Source organism: Pyrus communis, chromosome 10 (assembly GCF_041283825.1).
Source record: "Pyrus communis isolate YQ-2024b chromosome 10, ASM4128382v1, whole genome shotgun sequence".
NCBI lineage: Eukaryota > Viridiplantae > Streptophyta > Magnoliopsida > Rosales > Rosaceae > Pyrus > Pyrus communis.
In genome coordinates this window covers 32,728,937-32,753,341 of record NC_142574.1, presented here as the reverse complement: position 1 = coordinate 32,753,341, position 24,405 = coordinate 32,728,937, and the positions used below count along the sequence as shown (strand labels likewise).

The 24,405-nt window shown below is 36.6% G+C and overlaps 7 protein-coding genes across 9 annotated transcripts; 5 read left to right on the top strand and 2 right to left on the bottom strand.

Moving 5' to 3' along the window:
- Nucleotides 1-1,542: 1,542 nt before the first annotated feature.
- Nucleotides 1,543-2,987, top strand: LOC148693944 (F-box/LRR-repeat protein At4g14096-like). The gene is made up of 2 exons (XM_088678800.1): nucleotides 1,543-1,704; nucleotides 2,199-2,987. The coding sequence occupies exons 1-2, from the start codon at nucleotides 1,660-1,662 to the stop codon at nucleotides 2,967-2,969; spliced, it is 816 nt and encodes a 271-aa protein (XP_088534926.1). The 5' UTR covers nucleotides 1,543-1,659; the 3' UTR covers nucleotides 2,970-2,987.
- A 41-nt stretch (nucleotides 2,988-3,028) lies between these two features.
- Nucleotides 3,029-5,156, top strand: LOC137728638 (uncharacterized). Its single transcript, XM_088678136.1, has 4 exons — nucleotides 3,029-3,047; nucleotides 3,109-3,652; nucleotides 3,736-4,419; nucleotides 4,742-5,156. The coding sequence occupies exons 1-4, from the start codon at nucleotides 3,029-3,031 to the stop codon at nucleotides 4,875-4,877; spliced, it is 1,383 nt and encodes a 460-aa protein (XP_088534262.1). The 3' UTR covers nucleotides 4,878-5,156.
- Nucleotides 5,157-6,338: 1,182 nt separating this feature from the next.
- Nucleotides 6,339-9,461, top strand: LOC137729594 (uncharacterized). Its single transcript, XM_068468575.2, has 3 exons — nucleotides 6,339-6,879; nucleotides 8,511-8,669; nucleotides 8,963-9,461. Exons 1-3 carry the CDS (start codon nucleotides 6,532-6,534, stop codon nucleotides 9,068-9,070), a joined length of 615 nt encoding a protein of 204 aa, XP_068324676.2. The 5' UTR covers nucleotides 6,339-6,531; the 3' UTR covers nucleotides 9,071-9,461.
- A 311-nt stretch (nucleotides 9,462-9,772) lies between these two features.
- LOC137728734 (mitochondrial pyruvate carrier 4) lies at nucleotides 9,773-11,615 on the bottom strand. The gene is made up of 5 exons (XM_068467484.2): nucleotides 11,469-11,615; nucleotides 10,977-11,075; nucleotides 10,819-10,871; nucleotides 10,259-10,332; nucleotides 9,773-10,073 (listed from the first exon to the last, which is right to left on the bottom strand). The coding sequence occupies exons 1-5, from the start codon at nucleotides 11,521-11,523 to the stop codon at nucleotides 10,028-10,030; spliced, it is 327 nt and encodes a 108-aa protein (XP_068323585.1). The 5' UTR covers nucleotides 11,524-11,615; the 3' UTR covers nucleotides 9,773-10,027.
- A 934-nt stretch (nucleotides 11,616-12,549) lies between these two features.
- LOC137728637 (carboxylesterase SOBER1-like) lies at nucleotides 12,550-13,300 on the top strand. Its single transcript, XM_068467367.2, has 3 exons — nucleotides 12,550-12,662; nucleotides 13,047-13,116; nucleotides 13,208-13,300. Exons 1-3 carry the CDS (start codon nucleotides 12,550-12,552, stop codon nucleotides 13,298-13,300), a joined length of 276 nt encoding a protein of 91 aa, XP_068323468.2.
- Nucleotides 13,301-14,353: 1,053 nt separating this feature from the next.
- Nucleotides 14,354-16,167, top strand: LOC137729395 (uncharacterized). 3 transcript variants are annotated; one of them, XM_068468340.2, is made up of 2 exons: nucleotides 14,354-15,256; nucleotides 15,781-16,167. In XM_068468340.2, the coding sequence occupies exon 1, from the start codon at nucleotides 14,539-14,541 to the stop codon at nucleotides 15,187-15,189; it is 651 nt and encodes a 216-aa protein (XP_068324441.1). In that variant the 5' UTR covers nucleotides 14,354-14,538; the 3' UTR covers nucleotides 15,190-15,256; nucleotides 15,781-16,167. The 3 variants fall into 3 exon arrangements, with proteins under 3 accessions (XP_068324441.1, XP_068324440.1, XP_088534321.1); XM_068468339.2 differs by having other exon boundaries at nucleotides 15,608-16,167; XM_088678195.1 differs by having other exon boundaries at nucleotides 15,605-16,167.
- Nucleotides 16,168-21,040: 4,873 nt separating this feature from the next.
- On the bottom strand, nucleotides 21,041-23,727 carry LOC137727302 (serine/threonine/tyrosine-protein kinase HT1-like). The gene is made up of 3 exons (XM_068466166.2): nucleotides 22,587-23,727; nucleotides 21,822-22,277; nucleotides 21,041-21,531 (listed from the first exon to the last, which is right to left on the bottom strand). Exons 1-3 carry the CDS (start codon nucleotides 23,004-23,006, stop codon nucleotides 21,283-21,285), a joined length of 1,125 nt encoding a protein of 374 aa, XP_068322267.2. The 5' UTR covers nucleotides 23,007-23,727; the 3' UTR covers nucleotides 21,041-21,282.
- Nucleotides 23,728-24,405: the final 678 nt, after the last annotated feature.

Sequence of the window (24,405 nt, the reverse complement as noted above, 5' to 3'; positions counted from 1 at the left end):
TTATTTGTTTATTATTGGGTTATATTTTTACGGTAAGAAAGAAAGAATTCGATTAAATCACATAATAAACAGTCTAATTTAAGGAGATGTATTCAATTGAGATTTTGAGAAATTTTAATTTTTTTAATGAATCTAGGGGTATTCATTCAAGATTTTAAGTGATTTTTTGAAATTTAAGGTGTATTCAATTTGAATTTTAAGATAGTTTATTAAAATCCTTAGAAATCCATGTGTATTCAATTATGATTTTAAATAAGTTTATAACATTTTAGGTGTATTAATTATAAATTGATTTTAAAAATTTGATAAAGTTGAGGAATTAGATGAAATTTGAGAGATTTCGTAATGTATTTTAAGTATCTACAAATCTCATCTCTCCCTATAAGATTTCGAGGGAATTGAATCAAAATTTTATATGGAATCTCCACAAATCAATTAAAGTCCATAAAAATCTATAGATTTATAAATCCATTAAAGTCTCTCAAATTTTCAATTGAATATATCGAATTTGCCATCTACGAAATTTGAACATAAAAACTCTTACTTCTAAGTGAAGAAAAATATCACCATATCAGTACTGAGTGGCTTTATATACACACACACTATAATTGGGTTTGTGTGTTCTGAACGTCAAATTTATTTATTATTATTTAGAATTTTGTTTTGGTTTAATTATTATCAAATTTAAGGGCTTACTTCAATTCAGATTTTCAAAGATATTAATTCTTTTAATGAATCTAGAGATATTTAATCATAAGTTTAAGTGATTATTTGAAATTTAATGGGTATTGAATTAGATTTTAAGATAGTTTATTAAAATCTTCATAAATCTTGATGTATTCAATAAGGATTTTAGATAAGTTTATAACATTTCATTTGTATTCAATTAGAATTTGATTTTAAATAATTTGAAAAAATTGAGGAGTTAAAGGAAAATTAAGAGATTTCATAATGTATTTTAAATATCCACAAACTTCATCATTCTCCATGAGATTTCGAGGGAATTAAATCAAAATTTTACATGAAAATCCCTACAAATCAATTAAACTCTATAAAAATCCATTTAAATATTTCAAATTCCCAATTAAATACACATCTCTTATATAGCACTTTGATTTTTTTTTTTTTTTCTCCACCCCGTTACGTTAAATTTGAACTATTATATACTTTTCATAATTTTGATATAATTCCTTGAAAATCTCAGAAAGAGAGGTGAAATTTGTGAATGCTTAAATTATATTACGAAATCTCTCAAATCCTCCAAAATTTGTCAACATTTTAAAATAATTTAAAATAAATTCCTGATTGAGTACAACGTTATAAACTTTTTGAAATCTTAATTGAATACAACAAGATTTATAAAATTTTTGATAAATTATATTAAAATTGTAATTAAATACAGATTAAATTTCAAATAATCACTTAGAATTCTAATAGAATACTCTTAAATTTTATTAAAAGAATAAAAATCTCCCAAATCCTGGAAACCTCCTATACACTTCGACAAAGCAAACAAGTTAGACTGGTTAGCTTTGTCTTTCTCCTCTGTCTCTCTTCCTCTCTAACCTAGAAGCTATAAGAAAAGCGTCGCAGACTGAGATCCGTTTCGGACCAGGAAACAACCTCAACGGAAACGCTGCCCTGCCACTGCCAGATCTGATGACCAAAAGGGGCTGCCCAGCTTCTCAATTTTCCAAAAGCAAGGTACACACCCTTTTTTTTTTTTACAGATTCAAAACTCCGAAGTTTACGTTTTTTTCTTCTAGTCTCTTTCATAGATATCGAATTGTTATGAAAAATTTGATCTTTCCGTTTCCCATATACCAAACGCGCATGCCACCATCTAAAAATTGAATCTTTATATTTTTCCACATATCTAATTTGTCCATTGCTTTACGCAAAAGATACTACTTGCATCCCCCCATTGCTAATAATCTACATTCATTCATCTTAGAAAATTCATAATCGGAACTGTTCAATTTCAGAATCTCCAATTCGAAAGATTTTTCGTACGAATGACGTTTAAATGATGATTAAGAAATTGAACGGTTTTGTTTATGAAATATATTCATGAAAATACGTTTATGGGGATGTAAGTATTATCCGAACTTGATGAACGCTACCCTGTAACACTCCTTAGTCCTTACTCGGTTTGTTGTTGTTGTTTTCCCTTTGGGGTTGGCATGTTGATCTATTAGAAGAATGAGCACAACTTCGGGACGAGAGGAAAGGCAACAAAAAGAGGAAAAAACTTGGGGACAAAAGAGAAAAATAAGGGCAAGTGCAACGCGGTGGGCAAAATCAGTCGTCGTTTGCCAAATAGTCTTCTATTCTCGCTTTTCATGCTAACGGGAGCAGCCTCTGCTAGGAACCTTTATCGGCGGAGTAGAGACATGCCAAAAAGAAAAAAGAAAAACTTGGGAATAAAGGAGAAAAATAAGGGCCAAAACAACAATTTGGTGGACAGAATTAGTGAGTTGCCTGATGAAATACTTTCTAGTATTGTGTCTCTCTTGCCACTTAAGGAAGCAGCAGCTACCAGTATCCTTTCTAGAAGATGGCAGTATGTGTGGTCGTCCACTATGAATCTCGATCTGGATGCTAAATTTGAACTTGGTGAATATTTATTTCACTTCATGGTAATGGAACCAGAACTAAAAGACCAAGAACAGCATAGATACGTCAATTGGGTAGATAATGTGGTGGAACAACATAGAGGTCCAGTCATTGAACACTTCCTGGCTTGCTTTTATGTAGATTTCCGTTTTTCAAGTTTGCTCGACAAATGGATTCAGTTTGCAATGAATAAGAGAGTTCAAGTACTTGAGCTGGTATTCTATCTAGAATTTTGTAACCGTATTTCAGACGATCTCTATCCATTTCCCCACAAACTATTAGGTCTCGAAAACGTTTCTACATCGAAGCTCAAGGACATGCATTCTGACATTCCACAATCTCCACTCCATTGATCCCTTCTCGAGCAGCAAGATGCTACAATTGACGAGCATCAGAACGGTCCTTGGGATATATGCTTATCAGAACTCTTGGTTCCCACTTTCGATTTCTCTTAAACCACTGATCCTTTTTCTGGTTCCATAACTCGATCAGCGATTCCAACTCGCGCCACTCGCGTTGTTGTGAAGAGTCGTATCGAGTTGGAATCGCTGATCGAGTTATGGAACCAGAAAAAGGATCAGTGGTTTAAGAGAAATCGAAAGTGGGAACCAAGAGTTCTGACAAGCATATATCCCAAGGACCGTTCTGATGCTCGTCAATTGCAGCATCTTGCTGCTCGAGAAGGGATCAATGGAGTGGAGATTGTGGAGTTGGGGGAGGTGTCAAGGAAACACGGCGAACGGGTGCAAAGCTGGGGTGACATCAAAGGGGCGTTCAAGATTTTGGCCAAATTGAACAAGCAGAGGGAAAAGCTTGAGGTAGTGAGGATCTCTATGAGCCAGTTCGTGCAGCAGCTGGAGGCCGGCGCATCTGTGCGCATTGGGACCGAAAAGCAGGCTATGACCGTCGGCCGCCTGAGGGAGTTTGTCAGCACATCGTCTTTATGCGCGCTGGTTCTGGAGGACGCCGACGTCGAAGTGTCCGGTATGGTAGCAGACGTGGCACGTGAGGCAGGCTTCACACGCGTTAATCTCGGGTATATAATTTAGTTAATTGATTCTGATTATAGTTAATTGATTCTTGATTATAGTTAATTGATTTTGATCTCTCTCTCAAAAGTATAATTCTCCCTGCAAATTCAAACCCGGAAATGTCGTCGGTGATGGTTTCTATGGCCAATTTCCTGGCTATGGAAGATCGGTGTGAAAAGTTGAAGTCCAAGATTTCCCACTCGAGAGAATGCTTCGTGGAAAAGGCTAACAAGGTTCATCGCGCCGCTCGCGTTGTTGTGAAGAGTCGTATCGAGTTGGAATCGCTGATTGAGTTATGGAACCAGAAAAATGATCAGTGGTTTAAGAGAAATCGAAAGTGGGAACCAAGAATTCTGATAAACAGATATCCCAAGGACCGTTCCGATGCTCGTCAATTGCAGCATCTTGCTGCTCGAGAAGGGATCAATGAAGTAGAAATTATGAAGTTGGGGGAGGCGTCAAGGAAACACGGTGGACGGGTGCAAAGTCGCAGTGACGTCAAGAGGGCATTCAAGATTTTGGCCAAATTGAACAAGCGGAGGGAAAAACTTGAGGTAATGAGGACCTCCATGAGCCAGTTTGTGCAACAGCTGGAGGCCGGCACATCTGTGCGCATTGGGATCGAAAAGCAGGCTATGGCCGTCGGTCGCCTGAGGGAGTTTATCAGCACATCGTCTCTGCGCGCACTGGTTCTGGAGGACGCCGACGTCAGAGTGTCTGGTATGGTAGTAGACGTGGCACGTGAGGCAGGCTTCACACGCGTTAATCTCCGGTATGTTTGTGGTTGATATTGTTAGAATGACATTTCAGCAACCACATCAGCATTGCCATGTTAGCAGAGTCTGTTAGGGTTGTTAGAATCTGTTGAGAGTTAGTTAGCACTGTAACCGACTAACTTGAGATATAAAAGGATAGATTGTAATTCATTTGTACTAAGTCGAAATACAAAGATCAAATTCTGATTTCTCTCTCTAATTGTTCATCTCTCTTTTCTTACATTTTTGTAGTCTTAGCATTTCTTTTCAGTTCTCTAGTTTGGTTATCATGGTATCATTCGCCCGGACGATCTTTCGTGCCATCATCTTCTGCTGAAGGTTACAAATTGGTGATCTTGTTTGGGAGCTTCGATTTGAGTTTCTTCATCTGGGTTTCGATCTGTTCGGTTCAAGATCTCGGAGGATTGGTTTCTCAGGTTATATTCCTGAAACTTTATGCACAGTAGGTGTTTGATAAATTGTCACAGTGAGAAGTTTGTTAAGTTTTCTTTGAAATTGTATTGAAATTCGATAACGTTTGATGAAGTTTATGATTGATTGAGATTAGTGCTAAAAAAATAAGCATTTTCATGAAGAGAGAATTGTTAAAAGCATGTCGATTAGAGGCAAATATCAGCAGAAGATTGATTTTTCTGAGAAGATAGTGAATTAAAGATTGTGAATTGAGAAGTATGAAGTGAAGATTGTGAGTTACAAGATTGTTAACTGAAGATTGTGAATTAAAGATTGTGAATTGAAGATTGTGCGTTGAAGATTGTGAATTAAAGATTGTGAATTGAAGATCGCTTGGTGCAAATATCGTTATCGCAAAGATTGTGTTGCAGTTTGTGTTGAGAATTGTTTCTGAATTTTCTGAGTTGATATGGCGTCTAATAATGTCAAGATCGAAAGTCTGTTAGGAATGATAATTGTGAAGCTCCAAGATGACAATTTTGTCAAGTGGAGTTATCAATTCTAATCGGTTCTTAGAGGGTATGATCTGTTTGAGTTCTTTAATGGGGAATCTCAGTGTCTACCAAAGTTTTGCATTACTCCTTAATGTGGTGTCACCAAAGAAATTACTACAGCATATAAAAAATGGGTTAAGAAGGATTTAGCTTTGTTAAGCTTACTGATTCAAATTCGTCTTTAATGATAATTAAACTTACATTTCATTTAACAATAAAAAGAAATATTACTAGATCGTAGTAAATAGAATTTAACTCCACTTGACGATTCCTTAGGTTTCCAAAAATTTGTGAATCAGAAAGAAAAGGTCCCAATGTGGTAAGCGCGTAGACGCCCCTGATTTAGCATCACAATAGTAAGACCATCTTGAACCGAGGGTTGGCCAGATGGCTCGTTTTAGCCCTTTTGCTCTCCAAGAAATTAATATTTTAATAAACAGTTCATGGCCATATTTGCCTCCGTCTTCAACCGAGAACCAAAGGGCCAAACATAATTTATTATTTAAATTTAAAAACTAAAACGGTAACTGGATCAAAAAACCAAAAAAATTAGAACTTAAATTTAATGAATGGTTTAGGTATTTATAGGAAAAAAAAATAGAATTTTTAAGAATTAAAAAAAAAAAATTGGCCCAAAAAACCCCAAAAAAAAAAAAAAAAAAAAAATTTTGAATACAACGGCTAGCTGACTAGCCGTCGTATTCAAAAATTTTTTTAAGCAATTCTTTCTGGTATAACCGACAGAAATATATTTAATTTTTAATATAAATATATGATTGCTCTATTTTTTGGTCAGCCCTCCAGCCTTCTCTGATTCTGTGGGACCCTTTTAGATTCCACAGCCCTCTAGCCTAGTCCTCGGTTAAAGACGATTTTTGGACTATTTTCGACCCTTTAGCCTTTTGGAGCTTTTAGTTGAAGATGGCCTGCATGACCACCACCCAATCCCACCCGGACACGGAAACCATATATACGAATCAAAAACACACCTCACCCAAATCTAGAGAGAGAAAGTCTTTGTTTTAGAGAGAGAAAGCAAAGAAACAAAGAATCATAGAGCAATTCTTTAAAATTCTTGATATTTTTTTTTTAATTTTAATTTTAACGACGGATCGGACTCCTAACGACTCGCCAACGCAGAATCGGAGATCCATCAGCAAGATGGAGGGAGTTGGGGCCCGACTCGGGCGGACTTCGACCCGGCACGGACCGGCCACGGTGTTCACTGGGCCGGTAAGGAAGTGGAAGAAGAAGTGGATCCACGTAGCTCCTCCCTCCAACCACAACACCTCCACCCATCACTCTCACCAGATTAACGGTTCCTCTAACGGTATTAACGGCTCCCATCTCTTGCTTTACAAGTGGACCCCAATTGCCCAAAGCCAAAACGCTACCATTAGTAATGGTGCAGTCGCCAATGGAGGGGACATGAACAAGGTTTCTGCCAAGGACGACGGCCTTTTGGCTGCGAGCGAGGAGCCGCCCCGCCGAAAATTCAAATACATTCCGGTAATTTTGCTCCAATTTTACTTGTTTGATTGATTTTTTGTCATTGGAGTCTGATTGATGTCCTGGGTTGTTTGATTTTTGTACTTTTTTAATGAAAGCTTTGTGGGGTTTTTTGTATTGAGTTGATAGTGTGTTTTGGGTTACTAGTAATTTAGGGTTTAGTTTCAGAGATGTTGGGGAAGGAGGTGATTGACACATTGGAAATTATGGGTTTGTGCTTCTTTTTAGTTTCTTTGTGGACTGAGTGGAGTGAGGATCTCGTGATTTGCATAACGCGTGCAGCGAGTCCTCGAGTCGAAAAATGAATATTTGAAATTGAGTTATGAGTTATCTTTGTTTGTCATGTTGATGTTTAGATATAGTTGTTGGATTTTGGTTTGGTTTTTATGTTTCGTAAGTAGTCGCGATCCTGCTGTGAATCATACTTCATGCGGCTCATGAGAATCCATTTAGAATCGAGAAAAGATTAGCACATTGGAATGGTTTGTATTTAGAAGTAAACTGATTGTTGATTGGTTAATCATACTTAATGCAGCTCCCGTTAAACCGAACTTTGTTGTTGTAGTGAAGATTCAGTACTTTGAGAAAACATGGGATGTTCGAGGTTGTAGTGATTACAAAATTCAGCAAGAGTTCTCACAAAGTTGATATAGAATCTTGGTAATCAAGAGTTTTTGGGGGGTTATACTGACATTTTCCTCTAGACAATGATATACTACTTTGTTACCGGTTTTTGTTTTGTGGTTCCTTTTGGTATTTCTCTGAACCTTATTCTATTGGAAAGAGTTTCCAGCTATTCATCCATAGTGCCAACCGGCAAGTATGTAGTGACGAAGTTTGGTAAATGCAGCTATGAAGTTTTGAATATTTACAAGTATGTTGCGATGGAACAGTGGGATAGACAAGTTTTGAATATTTACAAATACCTGTTTATACATTGTGTTATGTTAAGATTTGAGGTTTATATTGTGCAAATAAGCTAGATTCAGTGAAAAAGATTGAACTCTGAAGACCTTTCTGGTTTGTCCGGCCATCTCTTGTTTTCCTAAAACCTGCACTAGTGCATGCTTGACTGAATCAAGCATCATCCGAGTGATATTGGGCGTGTCATAAGTGTAAAATCATGTCGCCAATTTCCAACTTGGAGAAACATTACCAATTTCATAAAGTGAGCTGGCTCTAGAAATCTTATTCTTATGGTGGATGGCTGGAGGGAAAACAGATGTATGGTTTGCTTACACTGGATAGTTAGGAAAATAGTTACACCAGGAACTCCCTTGTAGTTATTTAAATGCCTAACTCCTACCCCGGTGAAGTAGTCAAATTTGAGTTTGAGATATTGGGAGTAGTTATTTTTACTGGTGTGTATAGAGTGTATAACATTTGAAAACAGCGTAGAGGTTCTCTATGATTGTTCACTTTCTTATTGGATTATGGGTAGGATGACTCTAAGATGGTAATGATATTGAGTTCATTTTGATTTAAGTTGGGTGGTATCGTTAGACAGGTTTCCATCGTAACATTGCTAGACAGGTTTCCATGATTGGAATGGGGTTAGTTGCGTAGGATTTTATTTGATTTTGGTGGGGGGTTTTCTGTTGAATGATAATTTTATCCTTTTGACAAAGCAGATTGCTTTACTAGAAGAACAGCAAAATGAGGCTGCAGAGCAGGTTGAAGATGACGGCAACTCTATCGATGATGAGCCAGTTGAAACAGAGGCAACCCCAAAGAATGAGGGTTTAGATGAAAAACCTGACATTAATGACGTTCCTATGGAAGAAAATCAGGTGAAACGTTTTTGCCTTTATATGCTTGCGTTCTTTTCTACCATTTCTTTTTTTGGGTTCGTGTAGCATTACTTTGTATAGTGGAGACACATGCTTATCATATGCATTAGTGTGTGTGGGAACCATAAATTGACTGTGCTTTTCTGTTGGAGGGATTTAATTTACGCCTTTCTCTGTTAAGAAATTGTGGAAATCATAATATTGGTACTTGAATTCTAATGGTAAATCAAAAGAGGTTTGATTTCATTTTTTTTTTTATTAACAGTTGCTTGATTTTTTTGTTTCATTCGCAGGAGAGTAATCAGGTAGTATGCCAAGATCTGAATTTAAGTTTGGTCTTGAATGGGCATGAAAACGATAACGATTCTGGTCTGAAAGGTGAACAAACCAGAAATGGTTAGTTGCAGCGACTTGGTTCAAGCATTAAGCGAGCCTATATTGGAGGTCTTCGAAAACTGGCACTCATAACCTTACAAGGAGCAGCTAATTGTTGGTGACGAATTTGGAATTCAGTTTTCCCTTTTGGCTTTATAATTTACCTACGGCCATATAGGGCAAGTGAGTTTCAGTGGCATTCGCGTGTACTGTTAGTCTTCATTGTTTAGCTGATTGCAAATTATACCCATTCGGTATAAGATGCAAAACTTACATACTTCAACATTCAAATCATTGAATTTTTTCAGCCTGCCATTTTTGTTTACTTCTGAGATGGGACATGTACTTCGAAATTTTAGTGAGGTTGTAAACTTCTGAACTCTTAAACATTTATGAAGTTTTAGTTCTTCATTACAATTTGATTAGGCAGATTATCGTTCCCAAACCATCGAGATGTAGCACAGGTTGGAAATGTTGTAGTTCGTCATGCTTGATCATTCCAATTATACAGATGTCATTTGTTAACTTTGCTGAAATTATGTGAGATTGGTCATTTTCATCCACTACCGTCTTCCTTCTGACCGGAAAAATACCGCACTACTCTCTTCCTATTCGAGAGTAGGCCGCAGCCCGCCAACCGTGCGGGAGTGAACAACAGAACCAGGGATTTTGGGGGAGGAGGGATTACGAAATATGAACTACCCAGATTTAGATACAGGCACTGCAAATCGAAATAATATAGCAGAGATAAAATTTATTAGTGAATTAGGAACTTTTGGCTGTTCAACTGTCAACAAATTTTTTTCAGTTGCAAACTGAATCAAACAGAGAAGTACAAACTATCCGTTACCACATCAAACTCGACTATCCAGATCCCTCCAAGAAGGCGGCAACATGAAATCAAATTCAATGGAAACGGAAGGGAAGGAGGCGACATGAGCCTTGGCACCCATGACAAGATGTGGTTGGTACAATTTTCGCCATCATTCTTCAGCAACTGCTGCTTCTTTCTCCGAGAAATAGTCATGCCTGGAAAAAGTAGAAGATTATCTCATACAGATGTTCGTGTCATGATGAACACGCCATAAAAATGTTTTGATCGGTTCCAGTTAACCATTGATAACAAGCACTGTTTAGTGAACTATTTAGTAAGAGCTATCCCTTTTATCATCACCAAAATTTCATCAAAACAATTAACATTACATTGAACTTACCGTATTTTACGACTGAGTTGGTAGAGGCCTGTCCCTGCCATTGCTACATTCACGCTAAAAAGATTCCAGTTCTTCTGCAATTATGAATCGCAGAACGCAAAGCTCAAAATCCAGTAAAAACTCCATCCAGGAAAGCTCCAATATACAGAATCAAGAACAAAACCACAAGGCTAATCCTTAATGCATGCACTTTCACTCATCTGTTACCCCAAGTCCCTTTCTGTGTTCTATTTCCACATCAAAGAACATCCATGACTCTCTTGTTCTTATGACGAATATTATGCATCCACGGTTTTGGAACTCACAAGTTTACTGAAAGCCGGTCTATCATCTGAGGAAACCTGAAATCTAATTCTCGAACCTATCTCTCCTCGGAAAGTAATGCCAAATCCACATAAGATACATTCCTAGTGTTCATGATCTAAAACTTGGTAACAACAAAAAGAGAACGACAAAAAGTAAGCACAAGCTGTTTGACACTTCCTGGACCGAGCAACTATCATCGATCTTCTGATCTTCTAGAGGTAGGAAGGAACATTATATCGATTAGTTCAACTTACCGGAGTAATGACGGTGCTATAACGTGACCAGACAACTCCGGTGCATGCAACCGCTGGGTACAAAACAAAAGCGGGAAAAACATTAATTTGAGGCGAGACCAGACAAATCCACTACTCTCGTATAGAACATGAAACAACAACATATGTACAGAACAAACCTATTTGCTGAGGATATGAAAGGTTTTCTGGTGGTTTAGCGAAGTCAGCAACATTAGCTATGCTGATTCCCCATTTAAATGTGGGAGCCCAAAAGTGAACTGCAATCAAACAAATTTTCCACTACACTTGATCAAGAACAATAAGCGCAAACAATTCAAAGAATAAAACTTGAACACATTAGTTTAACAGAAGACTTAGCGCAAAACCGAATGCACTCACGTCAAACGATACATGCATCCGATCCCATCTAATGAGATAAGGTTTGGTAGTTGTTGTTGTTTAAACATATTGAACTAAATTCTAAAGAACCAACTACTTTTCCAACTTCTAATTTCTTGGTAAAAAGCTCGATTGGGTGTCTTTATCAAACCTAATTAACAATATACAGGTTGCAAATTAAAAAATAGAAAATATAAAGATGTGAAAATTCGAATAAAAATATATCGAGATTAAGATAATTCGGATGTGAAATCGGAGGAAGTGGGACTCACTGGTTTTAGGGCCGGCCGGGTGATTCCACAGCGCTTGGAGCTTCGTAGCCGCCATGGATCGTTCTCTCTCTAAGCTCTGTAGCTCGCGAAAGTCAGAGAGCAATATATCTGTTAGTGTTTTGAGATGGCCAGTAGTGTTTAGCCACGTGTGACTTAAAGGCGGGCTGGTCTAACGAAATGAATCCTCTTTGATTCCTCTCCACCTAATCCACAAAATTTATTATTCGGGTTGTTGAAATTTGATCTAACGGCTACAAACAGATGATACTTTAAAATTATAATAACTGTAGTCATTGAATCAAATTTCAACAATCTCGATTACGAACATGATGAATTAGGTAGAAAGAGATCTAGAAAAGATCCTTTCCTTAACGAAATATTCTCTGTGGCAGTTGTAAAGGCGCTAGGTAAAACTGCGATTTTTTTTATATTTTTAAATTTTAACATATGATATTGTATTTGATGGCGAGGAGGGTGGCCACGATTTTAAGCTCGCGTTAACATGTAATTTTAATTTTTAGCTGCCGTTAATCTTCCAAAAATTCAACAATTATCTCCATAAAACTGTAAGATATATCCACGATTTTTTGTTCTATTTTGCAAAGAAAACTATCATGACGACTTAACACTAAGTTAACTATGACACTGCAAATATTTGGTTACAAATTTTAGACTTATGGTTAAATTTTGACAAGTCGTCATTTAGAAAGGTTACAATTTGTATTGACCACTTACGAGCGAAACCAGTTGCCCTAAAAAGCGTTGGCATGCAGGCTTAAGTTAAGTTCCATTGCTCTTAGAATTGGAGTCTCAAAAAAATTAGGGAATGGTTAATGTTGAAACTGCAGAAATCACTTTTTCTGTCATTGAAAGCATGCCTCAATTTTAATGTTGCAGAGATATCCTTGTGCTGACTACGACTTTATGAAGAGCATAATTTGTTCCAAAGCAAGTCAGTACGATCTAATGGCCTTCAGTATGCTGATTTGCTTGTTCTTGTAGATGGTTCTGTGATGCCTTCTTGGTTTGACATCCACGAAAAGAAGCTGGTCTGCTTAAACCCGTTAAGAATGTGCATAAGATGACAGACAATGAGATAGAAGCTGGCACAAATCCTAGTAATGTCCTTGTGTGTGGATTCAGTCAAGGTGGTCGGTCTCTTTCTCTACGCACTCACATTTACACAGTTACACTGTTAGAAACAGTTGCGCGTTGAATTCCTTACTGTTGGTAACTCGAAAATACAATCTTTTTATCAGGTTCCTTGGCATTGGCAAGTTTTCTGCTATACGTACCCTAAAACTTTGGGAGGAGGTACAGTGTTTAGTCGATGGCTTCCTTTCAATTCATCTCTGATGGAACAAATAAAACCAGAACCGAAAATTGTACTTTTCAGAAGTTTATCCTGATTAGCATTCCTTATCGTGTTTCAAACTCGAAAAAGCATGTGCATCCATTGTCGTGATACCATTATCGCCATCATCCTGGACTTTGTCCCATTCATTTGATATATTTCAAATGAAATATTATCTTCCGTTATGTCTAGTTTGTGGTCTCAATGTTAAATTTGGTTGACAGGAACTGGTCGTTTCGTCGAACAAGCTGGAGAAGCAGTGTCAAACAAGCTGGTGTAAGCTGCGGATTGAAGGTAATAATATGCGAGCAACACAACATTCCTTAAATGCACGCATACTCCACGTTTATGCAACTCCTACATTTCACCCGTTTCTAAACTGCAGGCTTATCCTGGTCTTGGTCATTCAGTAACCAATGAGGAGCTCAAGAAACCTGGAATCACGGATCAAAAACTCATCTACGTAGTTCGATCTTGATGGTTTGCCGGAATGCAGAGCTTTAATCCGATTAATGTTGAATTGTTATAAACGTGCGAAATTCAAAACTCGCGGTTCATATTTGACCATTGTGGCTTGTGTAACATTAGCTTTTTCTCGAATTGGATTCGGCAGAACTATAAGTTGCTCTTGTGTGAACTTTCTTTCACTTAACTTCCTATTATTCCCAATGGCCTTCGTGCATCGCTCATCAGGGTGCTCCCATTTGACGTATATAAATTTTTTTATTGGAAGTTTATAGAATTTTCAGATCCTACTCAAAATTTAAAAAACATAAAGCATATGTACAACGTTGTCTAACACATTGTCCCTTTTTGGATTTTAAAAACAGTTGTATGTTTTCAATTTCCAAGTCAACAAGATATAGCGCAAAATGCACGTTACTACGAAATGGAACTCGTATCCGAAACATGACATCCTACTTGCAGTGCTATATTATTCAAACATCTATTCAATAAACTCCTTTTGACGCAGTCTAAATTGCTTGGCATTTAAAATACTCAGCTCCTTGTCTTGCATCAACACTAGAAAACATGCTAAAGATGTCACTGTGACAAATATTCTAAATTTATCATATTCTAATGTATAATTAATATTTTTACATAACAACATACGGTTGATTTAGAATACTACCACATTTATAATCTCATTACGTATTTTCCTTTAACCTTCTAGATACGGCCAAAATAGCTATGCCACTATTACAATATTATCACACATTATCACGTGTAACAAAGCGCAATTCATTTTATGTAGTACTGCAGATATTAATGTTGCATGATAGTTGTTAATGATGCGGCACCGCAGATAAGGCCAAAGCTTCGACTGAGAAAGTCATACCAACCCTACGTACAATTAATCATATCATACTAAGTTAGTCCCACCACATCACAACCGTCCAAGCAATCCAATTCAATATTCACTCACTCTGATGAGACTGCATGTACAGATACAGTAGGAAGTCCCGCGTCGCACATGAACACTTGCCCAATCAGAACCCAACTTTCAAAAACTCATTACATCACCCCATCACCAACTCCAATGCCTCTCCTCTCTCTCTCTCTCTCTCTCTTCTCTGAATCTGGAATATAACCTCAGCAAACCCTTCTAAGGCCAGAGATTCTATCTCTCTCTCTCATCTCTCCCTCTTTCTCTATCTAAAAACCTCACCATCTTCATCGCCAACTGTAAGTCTTTGCTTCACCAACAATTAAACCATGAAGAAGCTCTACCGAAAGGGAGCGGTTCATCCGTCACCGCCAATCATATCAGACCACCTGGCCTTTCTTCCCGCCACCATCCTCACCCTGGCGGCGGCTCTGTCACCCGAGGACAGAGAAGTCCTGGCTTACCTTATCTCCTGTTCTAACTGCTCCGTCAACTTATCCTCCTCATCCTCGTACGCTCCTCCACGTAATAGGACAACCGCCACCGCCAAAAAGACGGCAGCAGCAAAGGGCGGCAGCGGGAGCGGTGGGGTTGGCGGGGACCACCCGGCTAGGTTTAACTGCGACTGCTTCAGGTGCTACACGAGTTACTGGGTCAGATGGGACGAGTCGCCAAATCGCCAACTCATCCACGAGATCATCGATGCTTTTGAAGATGAGCTGCTGACTGAGAGCAAAGGGTTTTCATCAAAGACTAGTAGGAAGGAGAGGAGGAACAAGAGTAGGGCTAATAATGGCTCGGGTGAGTTGAAGAGGTCCGAGTTGAGTGTGAAAAGGAAGGAGCTGGCTCAGTCTCACACGGCGGATCAAGAGGCCGGTGGTGGCGGCGGAGAGGTTGTTGAGGAAGCCTCGGAAAAAGGGTCAGTGAGAAGGTTTGTGAGCTTTCTTGGAGAGAGAATATGGGGTGTGTGGAGTCAATAATTTTTGGGTTAAGTTCTTCTGCTTCCCTGAAGACGGTAATTAAGCTCGAATATGGCTTAATTTTGAGGTGGGTTTTAGCTAAATTCCATCTTCTTCATCTTCATGTTCAAAGAAAAAACTACTTTGTTTTTGTTTTTTTGGCTGCCCATAAATTACCCCTTCATGTTTATGTAAAAAGAAAATGGGTAATTAAATTTTGACTTTTGGAGTCATGATCACAACTTAGTTTCAGTTTTTATCATTGCGGTCTAGCACTTAATTAACAAATTATGAATGTTAAAAATGTTTGCATACAGTGTGCTTTTTAATTAGAAAGTATATATGGTTGGATCATTGATGCGGTATATGTTCAATGCTAATTTAGCACTGTGATAAGCCTACTTAGTAATATTTTCTTTGTTTTTTTATCCTTAAGAAGAGGACATATTTTCTTGAGGAGAAAAGGCCAAAATGGAATACGAAATACAGGGAATATGAAGGAAAAAAGAAAGAGAAAGCCTGGAAATACTTTTGTGATTGTTTTGTGTGGCATGCGGGGAGTGGGTGGCTCCTTTCCTTTGTTTGTCTTTTGACTGTCTAATTTCCTCCTAGGGTTTTGACTGCACAAGTGCAACTGCGGAATTAGAAAGCTGGTTTGTTTGTATTGCAACAATGTCGAACAATCCATCGTTTGTGTCTTTTTTCATTTTGGTCGTAACTCCGACGTTCTTTTCTAAGCAAGAATATTTGGCAAATTATTGCCAAATTCACAGTGTGAACTGGATGCATGGGTGTTTCCGTTCCTATTAAAAATGTCATCAATCATGTACTTCTACATTTCACCTCAACTTTTATATGTAACTTTGCACGATTGTCTTGTAATATAACTATCACATGGAATCTATGATAGGTTTATAAAGTAAGTAATGATACTTTAGGTAAACTACTTTGTATTTATAAAACTAAGAGAAATATTAAAGAGATTTTCTCAAAGTGATACTCTTTATGGATTTTTTGTCACCTCATAATTTAATGTTAATTCTGTATCAAAACTATAAATCATTATGTCAATAACTTGAGGTTCATAAAAATTATTACTATTTTAAATCTCCTTAGCATTTTAAAGTGAGATATTTAATAGCTTGAGCTAAATTACGCAATAAATTAACAAAATATAATGCTAGTGACTTTGAGTAATTGAATAGAATCAAATATCGAGGCATTGAGATATGAAATTCCTCCTTGAGTAGCGATGGGGATGTGTCGCTGCTGTCGCACTAGACAATGTTGGCATTCGACAACACAAAAAGTAAAGAGATATAGGATTCTTTCAAAGCAAAGGATCCAAAACCCTGAAGAATCCCCCCACTCACGTAATTAAACTATATTCCAAACCCTCTTTTCGTTGTTCTCCAAGGCCATTGCTTCTTTCCAAGGCTAATTATGCATACCAATTATTTTCTTCTTATTTAGCCCCTTTCCTTCGTCGACCGAGTTATATTCAGGCCGCTGGTAAATTAATAATGTTAAGAATTCTCCTTGATCTTCATGCTGCACTTACAAAAGAAAAGCAGCAAGTGCTGCTGAAAAACTAATCATAAATGAATACGTGTTTGAATAATTGAAATTAAAAATTATCATTGGTCACTTATCTATTTGTGATTGGATTTCAACAACACTTGCTGCTTTTCTTTCAGTAGCAAAGCATGGTTCTACTTTATATGATGCATGCTCAAACTTTTCATCGTCTAATTTTAAGATTCCTATATATAAACACCAAATTGATGTTTATTGTTTAATAATTACAAATACAAATACAAAAAAAAATAAAAAAATTGGTGGTCTTTCCTTTTTTTTGGGTTGAAAACTTGGTGGTGTTTCAATTGAGTTGAATTGCATTAATCCTTTTGAGGGATCGCTTAAGACAAAGGGAAAAAAAGGTAGGGGAGAGTTGCAGTTTACCAAACGAAAAGAAAGAGGTTATCCATCACTTTTGTGGATTAGTTTTGTTAATTCCTTTCCACTTAAAAATATAAAATGGAGAAGCATTACCCCCAAAAATCTAGATATTAAAAGCTTCGTTTACAAAAACTAGGGCAAGTGAAAAGAGATCATGTTTTTTGTTGGTAACTTGTGTAGAAATATTTCGAGTGAGAGTTTGGATTTTAACAACGTAATTAAACAAGAAAATCACTCACTTTTTTGAAGCGTAAACCCTAACCTTATACAGTTCCACCTAATACGATTTAGTATGCCAACACATGAAGACACATGTAAGCATATACCATGTGCGTATTGTATTTAGGGTTGGTTTGGTATTGTGTTTTGAAAAAAAGCTACTTCTGCTGTGTTGTGAGAATAAACAGTTGTGAAATAAACCAGCAGAGTGTTTGGTAAACTTTTTTGTAAAAGTGCTTTTGAAAAAAAAAAAAAGCAGTATTATAGTGTTTAGTAAACTTTTATGTAAAACAGATGTGAAAAAAAACCGGTTTTTCAAAGTTGAGTTTTGCAGCTTCTTGTTTTTGGCTTTCTTTCACCCAAAACTGTGAAAAAAAGTTGAAGCTGAATGTTACCAAACACAAAACAGCTCCCACCTTTTTTTGATACCAACTTTTTTCAAAAATCATCTCAGTACTAAACCAGACCTTAGTGAGCACCAGATATCTGACAACCCCTTGTAAAAATGAGTTTAATAACCCTTATACTTGTCTTTTATTCACTCTATCTACTCCACTCACTAATAGACTGAATTTTTAGTGTAATCATCCGTAATTATTACATACAAATTATAATATAAGTGGAAGTTAATGCATAGTATAGTATTAAATTATAAATACATATACATATTTTAATATCAATGAATTCATAATAATACACAACAACACAACAGTCACAATCGAAAAATATCTTGAATTGGTTGGATATAAGATGCATTGAACGGATTAAATAATTCATAATAATTCAGTTCATCAAAGTTGAAATTTTCAAAGGGTATTTGGGTATTTTGATCATCAAAAGAAAGAGAATGAAGAACATGGTATTCTATGAAATTTTGAACCCTTGTATATGCCTCACCCAGTGCGACCTCTCCATCTCTTATTTTTTATATGTATTAATAAGTTAACAACATGCTAAAATTAGGTGAAAGAGAAACCTCTGGAATGCGGACTCTGCATTGTGTTTGCTGAGCCAATAAATAGAGAACGATAGGGGGACAATTGGCTCAGCTCTCAGTGCCTTCAGCAGAAATTCCCCGACAGTTTAGCTTATCATATGGTCAGCTTGCATGCATCTACGTATCATCACCGTACACGTAGCTGTGGAAAACCTAGGAAGTGCATGATTCCCGCGTTTTTAGGCAACCAAAACTCAGTTAAGTCTCTAAACTGAAAGCATTAGTTGAGGATGCGGGTCAAGAAGTTGGTGTGAGTTTAGCACTATTGAATCGAATGAATATTTGATTCAATCATAAGCAAAAATATTAATCAAGATGCAGATTGCAGGGCAACAAACTCTGACATATGCGTTTTAGCTATGAAATGATTACTCGCTAAATATGTTGATTTAGTCGCTACGCTGGTGTGAGTTTAGTACTCTTGAAAACATTGTTAAATCTCACTTGTCCCCTTGTGTCTCACTTTATCACCCTACTACAAGTTAATTAAAAAATTCCACCAAAGTCGTCGATGTAGCACGTTGAAGTCAAACTGCTTGTTAAATATGTATTTGGTGAAGAAATTTCAAATGTGTGGTTCATGTTGCACGCTGCGCAATATTATTAATCTACATATTTTATAAAATGATTTAAAATAAGAAAGTTTTAATGAAAAGTTCACAGTACTGTACACTTTAACGAAAAATTATATTTTTACACTAAAAAGTCAATATTGGTACTATTCACTTTACCCTTTATTTTGTCCTCATCATTAAAACTCAAAGTTTTCAAACCATTTTCAGTAGTTTTCTTTTAAAATAATCTATAATAAGTAGATGATTTAGATGGTTGATATGTTATGCATAGAGCCTTTAAAGGAAGTGATCTTCATTTTTATTTAAAATAAGGTTAGTTGTGAGGTACACATCAAATTAAATTTTAACAATCCAAATTTTTTATTTTTCAAGTAGCAGTTCATAGATTATTCTTGCAAAACCAAATCGGAAACATATGAGACATTTAATTGAATTCAAAAAAATTGATGAACGTTATGTTCTAAGAAACATTAAAGTTTGTGCATAATAGGAGCCATGACAATTAAATGGACAAACGGTTTTCGTATTTAATTGAATTTTTTTAAAAATGATTTATTAATAGCGAATTACAAAATAAACATAATTTAGATCGTTAAAATTCGATGTGAAGTGAGTCTCACACTAATCCATACTTTTTCAACAAATAGAAATCACTTTCCTTAAGGGACCTGAATTTCGTGCATAATAGAAGCCATGCAACTGACCAGAAAGCCAACTTGGTGGTGACTGGAGGTGCATGTCGTCGTTCATAGCTTAGTTCTCACGCGTTTCCTCTGACTATTTCTTCTCTTTTTGCCTAATCCTTTTCTGTATCAGAACTGTTTTGTTTTTTTGTTTGTAATTTCTTGGCAAATCCACAGCCCTCATGATTTTGGAGAAATGGAGTAGTGTTTGGTTTCGAGTATTGAATGGATCAAGGGTCAAGGGTCAAGAGTCAAGGGTCAAGGGTCAACATATTTTAACAATTTGATTATCATCGTTTAGGCTCATCCACAAATATAAGATGACTGATCACTTGCTTTTGGTTTGTTGCAACTTTTAAAACTGAAGTAAATCACGCTGCGTGTGTGAATATATATATATATATATATATGTGTGTGTGTGTGTGTGTGTGTGTGTGTGACAGCAACTGATATCAAACGCTACGCATTTGTAGCTTTCACGTACAAAGTTTTTATTAATACATAGTTATGCATGCACTAGAACCATTTCAAAATGCTTTTTTTTTTAAACCACTTATGATAATATTATAAAAAAATTTGATAAAATTATAAATGTTTTTAAAATGATTGAAATTTAAAAAAAAAAAAATGTTTTTGAGTTCCAAAAGTATTTAAACTTAAAAGCGTTTTTCAAGAGTTCACTTACATTTTTACTTAAGATTGGTTCTAAAAGTATTTTCACAAAAAGTGTTTTCTGTTATTTTCAAAATAGTTCCAAACAAATTCTAAATTTTTAATCCAAAAGCACTCTAAACTTTTTATGTCACATTAATCAAAACTTCTTTAATAACCTAAAAGCGCTTTTAATTATTATAAAAGCACTTCTAGCCCTTAGCCAATACTACAAAAGCAGATTCCTATTTTAGTGCAGCAGTATCCAATTCAAACGCTTTCGAAATAACAAAACAAAAACGGAATATGCAGAATTAATGCAAAGTTTGAGGTATCGTTTAAAACGAATATGCATCAATAATTTTCTTCTTAAAGAGAAATCTTGAATTAATTATCAACATGTCACATTTATATATAAATTTAGAATCCACTTTACTTCTTTGCGGATGATACAAGAACTTGGGAAGGAACTTATTGCTACGTATTTTTGCTCAATAACTTTGTTCACGTAGTGAAAAAACCATTAGTGGTGAAGCTTATCCCTCTTCGTCTCACTCATGTATGATAAAAAATACTACTCTTCTCACATTTTTAATCACCAGATTTGTATCACTTCTCTAATAAAGATGAAACCCACATATGTTGGTGGCCCTACCTCTATTAGAGGGGTGGTAAAAGTACGGTATCAAGAATGTAGTAAGTGTAGCATTACTCGTATATGATTGCAACCTATTTACTTTTCTCTGACTGCTTGAACAAATATTTTTTTTTTCTCAATAAGAATTCTATATCTGAACATTCATTATGATATTTACTGAAAATCAGTGAATCGAAACTAAGCACAGAACCCGTGATCAGTCGGTGTAGGGTTCATACCAAAGCTCACAATCCTCACATACAAAGTTACTTTAGATAATTAAAAGAACATCATGTACAAATTATAATGAACTAATTGGTTACTAATTAACAACAAAACATATCTTTATCATGAAAATAATAATAATAACTGCATTAATACCTTCTAATGGAGTCAGGCCTGTACAGTTACGGAGGAGCTCAAGGATACACAGCCTTTCAAACGTTCAAGAATTACATTTCTGCTTACCAATCCGGAGTGGTGCGTGAGAGGAAGACCCTCCTTCACACACTCATCATACTTCTCCAAAGTAGACACAATATTGCTGAAATCTGGCCGCTTCGCAGGGTTTTCTGCCCAGCAGCGCTTGATCAGGTGTGCCAGTGCCGGTTGACAACTAGCCGGCATTGGAGGCCGTTCATTCTGCACCATTAGTACAGATAATGTTACAACACAGCATCTCTATCATCAAATACGAAATTAAATATATTTCTGACGCTAATGAAAGGATTTACAATTTGAAAAGAAAAATACTTGTCTTGTTACATGTAAGTAGATATTCGTAAATTAGATTTTGATTATTCGTAAATTAGATTTTGACGTGCACATGAATTTTTCTTTTTGTAGTTGTAACGAGATATTTAGTTACATGTGCCAAATTGTGATTGGCAGTTATGGAGCACGCAGTATTTGTTTGAAAATAAGCATCTCACCTTCTCAGCCACAGCAAATGCAGCCTGCACAGGGGTCATTCCTTGGAAGGGAAGCAAAGCTGTTGTCAGCTCCCATAGCACAATCCCGAAACTGTAAACATCAACCTTCCGAGAACAAGGTTTCTCCTTGATCATCTCCGGTGCCATCCAACGATAAGTCCCCTTGTTTCCCTTGGTTTCCCGGCACTGCGTTTCAAGACACGATGTACCAAAATCCGCCACCTTAACCCTCATATCATCATTCAGAAGCAAGTTATTTGATTTGAGGTCCCTGTGGATCACCCCTTGTGAATGAAGATAATCCATTCCACGGGATATGTCGAGAGCTAACCTCAGAATTGTTTCTGTGGACAGAGAATAGGGCTCCTTCTTGTTGAGATACATCCTCAATGTTCCTTGTGACATATATTCTGTGATTATACAGTACACAGGAGGCTTTTTACAAGCTGCAATAAACTTTAAAACAAAAAAGATTTCACCAATTTAGCAACACAAAACTCTAATTTAACTACAAGATCTTCAATTATCATATATCATATGATCAGCAAGTGCTGATAGTCGAGGATTACAAGATTAAAACTAGTTTAAAAGTCGATCTCATATTATGAGCTAAAATCATTCCAATTAGAAAAGTGATTTTCACACACTTACGTTTATTTTTGGACATTTGGATTGAATAAATCAAGAGAGAATCGAGAAATAGAAACAAACATCGCTGTGCAGAAATGATTTTCCTTCTATTGGAAATTGGGACATAAATTTTACCTGCACTATGTTGGGATGAAAGAGTCGCGAAAGCAGGGCAACTTCGGACTTGAATTGCTGCTCAAGTAAGCTTCTGGTCTCCTCCCTCTGGTTTGGAATCCTCACCATTTTCACAGCAACAGCTCTCTGCTTGTAGATTCCACGATAAATCCTACTGTGCGCACCAGACGCAAACTTGTTACCAATAAACAGCTGAGAAAGATCAGCAGTCCACTCCTCCTGGTCCTCCTTTGAAACCTCCCAAGTTTCCACATTTTCTGACTCCAGTATCATAGACCATGAATCCAAGCTGTCAAACCTCTTCCTTTCCATGCTGTTCATTTCGGAATTGAACTGGGATTTCTTTGACGAGGAAGGGTTTGGCAAAGGTTTGCTCTTCGACTTTCGCAGACGGAGCTTATGGAAGCATGACGTCGCCATTGGTGTTTAGAAAAATTGGTTGGTAGTATATGAAATATGGGGAGATACTTTTTATTTCTGTCAAAACAAACAATCAAAATGTATTTTCCTTCTGAATGTGTGAATTGATTTCATGAAGTGCATGAACTGATTGCGAAACATGGGTGTTGAGGAAAAGTGGATTACATACGTGGGTTTTCATTAAGAACATGTTATCGGCAAAAAAGCTTTGAAATTTTCGGAGAAAAAACACAGAGATAGAAGAACCAAGAGACTATTTTCCATGAAAAAGATAAGCTATTTATTGTTGTGTATCAAAGCTTGAGTAACCGAGTGGAGGAAGAACTCTTGTGATGAAGCAAAGTGGTTGGAGAGAGAAGTAATAATTTCATTTCATGGTTGGAGGAAGAAAATGGAGGTTCAAAAGGAAGAGAAAATGCAGCAAGAAAGTGAAGATTTTGCAGACGAAGAGAGAGAGAGAGAGAGAGAGAGAGAGAGATTTTTGTTGTTTTGTTTGTGATAGGATAAGGAGGATTAGGTCATTCAGCAGTTGAAAAGACGAATTCAAAGGCAGAGATTTCAGGGGTAGCTCGTGATTGCTCGCTTCAAAGTTTGCTTTTCTGTTTCGATCGATCGAGAGAGAGAGAGAGAGTCCAGCTACTTCTGTTGTTGTGTTTCTGTGGCAGATTCTTTTTAGCATCATCAAGGCTAAGTGGTTACAGTGGAAAGGTCTTTAACTGTAATCAACTGTAATGCCTTACTCTTAACGATGTCCCGAACTAATTATCAATTATAATATGAAAAAGTAGAAACGCGTGATATAATGCTTAATTCCCTTATAATATCGCCACTTGTCATCATGGTATAGGCAAGAAGAAGAAGAACGTCATACGTGGCAAGGGGCTTCACCCAGAAATGAAATTTACACAACCGGCAAGGACTGGTGGGCTGAGCGACAATTGAAAAGTGGCAGAACTTGAAGCACATCATGTTACATGTTGGGTTTTTCTAACAAAAATAATTTCTTATTCAAAGAACGATTCCAAGTTAATAAGACTCCTAACTTTGCAATGGTCGGAAAATGAATGTCTATCTTCGCAACCTTATTCTTACTTTGCAAAGAGGTTATTTCCATGACGGTCATGGGTTCGAGTAAAAATTAAATAATTGCATCAACAACTCTTTCTTCTTTAATCAATATTAATCAAGAGGAGAATCTAGGATTCGGACGAAATGATCTATTACTCTTCCCATCATATGATATGCTTTTGTATACAAGCGATTTAGTATATTACTACGCTAAGCTACACTAAGGGGAAGGGAGAAAGTTTGAACTGAAGACACAGTAAATTGCAGTGAAATATCCCACTCAACAAAGCAATCCACCACATGCCATCATACGATATCCTCAATAATGCCT

Bases quoted from the DNA above. Each gene is read 5' to 3' on its own strand.
- LOC148693944 (XM_088678800.1), top strand. From the start codon at position 1,660: ATGACCAAAAGGGGCTGCCCAGCTTCTCAATTTTCCAAAAGCAAG. The intron at 1,705-2,198 runs GTACACACCCTT...TTGATCTATTAG, and splicing joins CTCAATTTTCCAAAAGCAAG to AAGAATGAGCACAACTTCGG.
- LOC137728638 (XM_088678136.1), top strand. The intron at 3,653-3,735 runs GTATATAATTTA...CTCTCTCAAAAG, and splicing joins TTCACACGCGTTAATCTCGG to TATAATTCTCCCTGCAAATT. The intron at 4,420-4,741 runs GTATGTTTGTGG...CTTCTGCTGAAG, and splicing joins TTCACACGCGTTAATCTCCG to GTTACAAATTGGTGATCTTG.
- LOC137729594 (XM_068468575.2), top strand. From the start codon at position 6,532: ATGGAGGGAGTTGGGGCCCGACTCGGGCGGACTTCGACCCGGCACGGA. The intron at 6,880-8,510 runs GTAATTTTGCTC...TTGACAAAGCAG, and splicing joins GAAAATTCAAATACATTCCG to ATTGCTTTACTAGAAGAACA. The intron at 8,670-8,962 runs GTGAAACGTTTT...TTTCATTCGCAG, and splicing joins TTCCTATGGAAGAAAATCAG to GAGAGTAATCAGGTAGTATG.
- LOC137728734 (XM_068467484.2), bottom strand. From the start codon at position 11,523: ATGGCGGCTACGAAGCTCCAAGCGCTGTGGAATCACCCGGCCGGCCCT. The intron at 10,872-10,976 runs GTTTGTTCTGTA...TTTTGTACCCAG, and splicing joins TTCATATCCTCAGCAAATAG to CGGTTGCATGCACCGGAGTT. The intron at 10,333-10,818 runs GTAAGTTGAACT...TCATAATTGCAG, and splicing joins ATAGCACCGTCATTACTCCG to AAGAACTGGAATCTTTTTAG.
- LOC137728637 (XM_068467367.2), top strand. From the start codon at position 12,550: ATGACAGACAATGAGATAGAAGCTGGCACAAATCCTAGTAATGTCCTT. The intron at 12,663-13,046 runs GTTAGAAACAGT...TTTGGTTGACAG, and splicing joins CACATTTACACAGTTACACT to GAACTGGTCGTTTCGTCGAA. The intron at 13,117-13,207 runs GTAATAATATGC...TCTAAACTGCAG, and splicing joins GTGTAAGCTGCGGATTGAAG to GCTTATCCTGGTCTTGGTCA.
- LOC137729395 (XM_068468340.2), top strand. From the start codon at position 14,539: ATGAAGAAGCTCTACCGAAAGGGAGCGGTTCATCCGTCACCGCCAATC.
- LOC137727302 (XM_068466166.2), bottom strand. From the start codon at position 23,006: ATGGCGACGTCATGCTTCCATAAGCTCCGTCTGCGAAAGTCGAAGAGC. The intron at 22,278-22,586 runs GTAAAATTTATG...TTTGTTTTAAAG, and splicing joins TTCATCCCAACATAGTGCAG to TTTATTGCAGCTTGTAAAAA. The intron at 21,532-21,821 runs GTGAGATGCTTA...CTAATGGTGCAG, and splicing joins CATTTGCTGTGGCTGAGAAG to AATGAACGGCCTCCAATGCC.